At 36.7% G+C, this 6,015-nt stretch overlaps 1 protein-coding gene across 3 annotated transcripts in view; it reads right to left on the reverse strand.

The window, feature by feature from the left end:
* slc43a3b (solute carrier family 43 member 3b) overlaps positions 1-6,015 on the reverse strand; it is a 24,862-nt gene that overhangs the window by 8,596 nt on the left and 10,251 nt on the right. For all 3 annotated transcript variants that reach the window (XM_014031109.1, XM_014031110.1, XM_014031108.1), the window contains exons 4-5: positions 1,096-1,142; positions 893-969 (exon numbers count right to left, since the gene is read on the reverse strand). In XM_014031109.1, coding sequence (XP_013886563.1) covers positions 893-969; positions 1,096-1,142 — 124 coding nt within the window. The remainder of the gene's footprint in view (positions 1-892; positions 970-1,095; positions 1,143-6,015) is intronic.

A 6,015-nucleotide genomic window follows, 5' to 3' on the forward strand; every position in this document is an offset into this window, starting at 1 on the left:
ATTCATTAAACAGTGTTTTCCTGAGGCAGCTGTTCTTTCTGCACAAGATCATGAGCTCAATGAGACAAAAGTGAAGCTGCGCTGAGGGCAAACAGGAAACATTTTTATACTCAAAAAAACTGAAATCCAGGATATAAATAATCTCAACTCCAAGGAGTGGGTGTAAAAATTATTTCACAACAGCATTTCTTAGAGCTTTTTCTTACAGAGTAAGACCTACTGTGAGAGTTTGGAAGTGGTTTGTAAATATTTTTAGTGGGGACTTCATGTTGAACCTTTAGCAGTGGCTGTACCATCCTGAGAACAGGGCTGAGGATTCAGCATCRACTTGTAAGAAAAACATGACCAATAATTGGAAGCCAGAATAAGTTTGCAGAAAACCAAGACGATTCTTTTAAAAATGTTTTATTCCTCAGATCTGGAACTCCATGTCAGTGATCAGAGCCTGCRTGTCCCAGCGCCTGTCTGTGACCCTGACTCTTATCAGCCCTTTGTCATTCTTCTTTGTTCACCATAAGAGTATTTTTTTAATGTGTCCAAAACTGAGTCACGCCTCSTGCAAATGACAGTCTCAGGAGGGAACATGACCTCACTTATCGGTTGAAACTGTTTTATAAAAAGGAAGTCCTGATGTACAAACGTGTCTGATTCTTGTATTAAAACAAGGTGTGTAACTAAATAAKCCCTCAGSAATTTGTTGTTATCACAGCAATCTTAACCACAGCATGAAAATAAACTGGTATTTGGTTTTAAATATTCTAACCATCTCAAAGATGAATATGTGAAAAAGTATTTAAGACTCAGAGGAAATGAATAAAGTTCCCTCAGACTGTTTTCACCAGTTTCACAGAACAGCCATCAGATTATTGATGTGAATCGTCAAAATCTGTACCTGCATGTTTGTCAAAAGAAAYAAGATTCCTCCCACAGCCAAGAAGGAGAGAGCTGGGAAGAGCAGCATGGCCATAGCTGTTGGGAATAAAGGAAAAATAAGAATAAATCCTTTTAACACATGCTTTTTTATTTCAGGTTTTTGTTGTGGTTGAGAGAAAACAATCAGGAAATAGTTGTTGTTTTTTTTGGGTTTTTTTCTACCTGATGAGGAGAACGCCACCAACAAGGTGCCCATGGTGTAGAGAAAACTGGAGGGAAACAGAAAAGGTAAATTGTTATAAAAATTACACAAGAAGTTCATTTATAACATTAAAAAAAACATGTGGCTCTAAAAACTCAAATCACAGTGAACCCTCAGTCACGTCTTCTCCTTTCGGCCGACTTTAATTTCCTCTTTTTGGATCGCCCTAATCACATTTCATCCTCGTTTCCACTTGACRCCTCATTTTATTCATTCCTCGGCTCTGTTTATCCTCCACCCTCTTTAAGGAAAAACATATGGTTGGTGAGCTCCTGTGGATTTAAGAAATATCTGAGGTAAAAACAAACTGTCAAATTAAATAAGGGCGTTTTATGAAAACACATTTTTTTCATCCCAAACTGCACTGAACTTTCACAGAAGCACTTTTTTATCAGCTTCATTCTTTAACAATGAGCCGCCCAAAAAAACGCCTTGAATTAAGAMTTTCTTTAAAGCTGGAGTCAGAGATTCATTATTACATTAAAGGCCCAGCATTCCTCGAAGAAATGTACCAGAGATTTCAACTTAGATCATCCTACTGTGTTGAGCACGGCTTTCAGTTACAGCAGCTCAAATTTTTAGCTCAATCGCTATAAAATAGGCAGATTGATGACTAAAGTAATTTTTTTTTGTTTCTTAAGGTCTGTCAAATTGATCAGTTGTAGATGAAAGTCCAATGTGTAAAGTGAGTGTAATAAAAGGTTAAAGTGGAACTCATCATTTCTGTCTGCTTATCTCATTTATGCCTTTGTCCTTGCAGCAGTGAGGATCAGGCTGTGGTATGAAAAATAAACCACAGCTATCATCTGAGAACTATACATCCTGATATGCTTCTTATTTTCTCAGCCTAGATGTTTGACCTGCTCTTTAACCTTCACAGGAGAGCGGACCGTATATTTATCCACATTCACAAGCAAACAATACAAATTCCTCTCCTCTCTGTACCCACAGTACGTCTGTATCCTGACTCCACCTTTTGAGAAAACAGCTTTTATTTCAAGCAACCCGATTCAGGAATTCCTTAAGAAAATACATCAGAGACAAACAGGAATTACAGCAAAGCTACAGTATATCACAAGTTTAGCTACAGAAAAATATACATAAGAGTCACGTCAAGAAGGCTGTCAGTTAATCTGCTGGAAAATATTAGTTAATATAACTTGCAATAAACACAAACTCAAATCATGACTGTTTTTTTAAATCATCTCTAATCAAATATAACCCTACAGGCAGCTTATATTACATAACCCAGGGCTACTCAACTGGAGGCCCAGGGGCCACTTCTGACCCACGGCTGAACTCAGTTTGGCTCATCAATGAGTTCATTTAAAATAAAACTAGATTTTAWTTTGCGATGTTAATTTATGTCATGATGACAATAAATTCTGTATGTCCAGCCCCTGAGCTGTTGGTTTTCRGTAACTGTGCCTCCTCGAGCAATTTAGTTGAATATTTCTGAKGTAATTGATCCAAAAACACCATCAACTCATCCCAGACAAACTTAATGAAACTTCCAGTTTGAGCCAAAACACACAATAAATGTAGACATGAATTATTCATTGTCTGTGTAAACTTTAACGCAAACTTAGTTATCAAACGTTAATTAAATGGTTTTGATCCAWAAATGCAAATTGTTCCCAGGAAGTTTTAAAACCAAAGACTCAAGCCGTTTGTTACCAAAATTATTCATGAAAAATACAACAATTTTGAACGAAACTTACAAACAGTATTCAATATACGAGCATCTTCTACAGATTGTTTTGTCGTCAATTAAACTGAAGAGGACTGCTAAAACTAATCCACACGAACGAACATAAAAAGTGTCATGTTGTCATAATTTTGGCTAAGATTTTATGTGTTAGTAGCAGACAGTCATTAACATTGGTTTCAAGGTTCTTCCCTTTTAAGGAATTCTGAGGCTTTAACTTTGACTTTATTGAATGTAATGGATTTAAAAGAATAAACAAAGTTATATAGAAAAGAAAAATAAATTTAAAACAAAATGCAAACAAAAACAAGAACAACAATAGCGACTTATATTTACACGTTCAAAGGAGTGGGTAGAAGTATAAACTTTTTTTACACCCGTCCCTCTTACATCTAAAGAATCATCCATAATTACAACTTAAATTAACTTAGTTTATTTAATTTCTTTGTTTTAGTCTTTTGGTTTTATGAAGTGTTATCACTCAAGTCCAGTTATTTTTAGTAAAAACTTCCTGATTTGTCTTCAGTTTGTTCCATTTTATTTCTCAGCATATACAGTCCCTGTTTTTTTTACACTTTATAATCTGTTTATTTTGCTTCACCTCTGACACGCCTTCAGTTTGTTTCCCAATAAAAAAGTCATTTAAATTTTCCATCTGTATGTTCTCACCATTTTGATTCTTTGTTTGTATTCTTCAATCTCTTATATACGATATATTTATTTATTATATTTCATCCCAAACTTGTTTATTTATTTTATTTATTTATTTACCCTCTGCTTATCGGCTGCATCACATTTTAACTGTCCTACCTTTGTAAGACCTTGATTCAAAAACATACTTGACACAAAAGCCCCTGAAAGCTCTCCTGTAGAAAACACGTCTGACAGAAACCTTTTCCTAACAGGAGTTTATTTGGACAAGAGGGTGGAACTGGAGAATAATACAGTCTGTGTTATTATATCTGCAGCCTGAAGGCAACACTATAATGATATTTCCTGTGTCTGTGCGTGGAAAACTATCCAATAATTCAACAGGCAGATTTATATGAAAACTTCATAAAGTAATTATCGAGTTGAAAAGGGTTTCTAAGTGAGGTACGTCAACTGGAAAAGTCTGAGTGAGTGAATGAATGAATACAACATTTAAGTTATTGTTTAACTCCTGTGAAACACAAACATGTGACGGCGTTAGCAAGGTTTACTGACCATGAAGTTCTCAGCACGGTTAAACAATTTAAAAGCATACAAAACCAGTTTATAACTTTTAAGTATCCACCAGTTCCACATCATATAATCAAGATTCTGATTTTATTTTTTGGTTTTATCCTTTAGAACATTGTTGACACACAAATGATGCATTTAGRAAAACTGTTGGGAAAAGAAACTCGCTTTATAACAATTATACTAATGAACAGCCATTTATTTGGTTTCTTTAGTGGTCAAATCAAGAGGATTTTAAGATTAGACACAAAGMCGCAAAGTAAAGTTTTGCAGAGTTTGTATGTTTTATGGAAAAATGGAAATTTTAGTCTCAAGGTCTTTCTGTCCCCTTTTAGATTAAAGAGATGATCMTTCCAGTTTTCATGTAATAAAAAGGAACCCACATAGCAGACAGGTGTGGGCCAGATCTGGTGTCCAGGGTTCCCACACCTTGGTCAACATCAAATTCAAGKACCTTTCAAGGACTTTCCAGTACCAATTTCCTCAAATTAAAGAACCACGCGCAATGGCAATTACCTACTGCTACCACAGAATGTTACCAATAAACAGGTTTAATATCATGTAARTTCAATGMAAAACTGAACATAGAATTTGTTGAGTCAGTTTACAGTAATCCTGAGTTATCCACCGCAACAAAAGTAAGTTTTTTTAATTTAATTTCATAATTTATGTTTTTAAAGATGATGAAAATCAGTCGTGTGAATAGAGAATTTCAATCCCCAAAAAACATTCAAGGACTTTCAAGGACAAGTGTAWTTTTTGGCTGTTTTCACAAACTTTCCAAGGCCTTGAAATAATTTTTTCAAATTCACAAACTTTCAAAGATTTCAAGGACCCGTGGGAACCCTGGGTGTCAGGTTGACACTGATGGGCCAGCTCTGGCATTGATGACACTGTTTTTAAGGTGGCAAACCACAAGTGGCCCATGCATTGGCCACCTCTGACAAACCACATAAGGGCCACCATAGGGCCATCTTTCTTTGCTGTATCTGAGCCGAGTGTTAGTGCATTGTGCGGGCTGGGCCAGACAATTTTTGCTATGCAATATTCATATAGGCAGAGTTGCACATAAGCCGTGCGCAGGTGTGCGGTCAAAAAAGAAAAAAAGCGCACCAGATGGAATGTCATAAAGCTCCCTTGCGTACCTAAGATTGTACCTGATTGTCTGTCACAACAACAGTTAGCAGGGCTCTGGAGTGCAACCAGTTTGGTCGCAAACACAACCTGATTTCTTAAAATAAATAAATAAATATATAATAAAGAATCCAGCCACACTGGTGTGACTGGATTGTTGTTCTATGCGCCACAGCAGGACCCTGATATAAGGATTAAACGGACACTGCCTTCTACAAATCAGACAAAGTCCAGAGCCGTTTTATCCAATCAGAGCAGAGCAAGGCGGGACTTTAAGTGAGAGCAGGTTTGGTTGAAGCAGCGGGCCGGCTCGACTCGAGTTGCTGCAGCGATCAGTCCTGACATCTCCTCCTGCACTTTGCTCCTGAACTACCGGAGACTTTGGTCTATAAAACCTAACTTTATATTAAATATGTGTTCAAAATGTTGTTATTAAACAGATCTGTCCAACTTTGTGTGAGTGACTAAACTCTCTCCTCCTGAGAGGGCGCTGTGACGGGAGCATTCGCTGTGCGCGCAGGCTGAGTCTTTCTGTGAGATTCACTGTTTGAGTTCTTCTAATTAAACCATATTAACTCTAACATAACATTTGTTTGCCCCATATTAAAGYAAAGATGATTCTCTGTCTAACAACACTCCCGTCAAAAAAATATATATTAAAAAAAATAAAATAAAAACCCTCCTGGACTGATTTGACATGATGTCCTGAGACGTTGCAGCTGAAGGAGTCATAAAACAGAACAGGGGGACGTTAGATGCCCTGACACCCCTCTAGATAAATGTGTTCATTGGGCCTCATGCAAGAACATGTTCGTAT

This window comes from Austrofundulus limnaeus, unplaced genomic scaffold (assembly GCF_001266775.1).
Source record: "Austrofundulus limnaeus strain Quisiro unplaced genomic scaffold, Austrofundulus_limnaeus-1.0 Scaffold1177, whole genome shotgun sequence".
Lineage (NCBI taxonomy): Eukaryota > Metazoa > Chordata > Actinopteri > Cyprinodontiformes > Rivulidae > Austrofundulus > Austrofundulus limnaeus.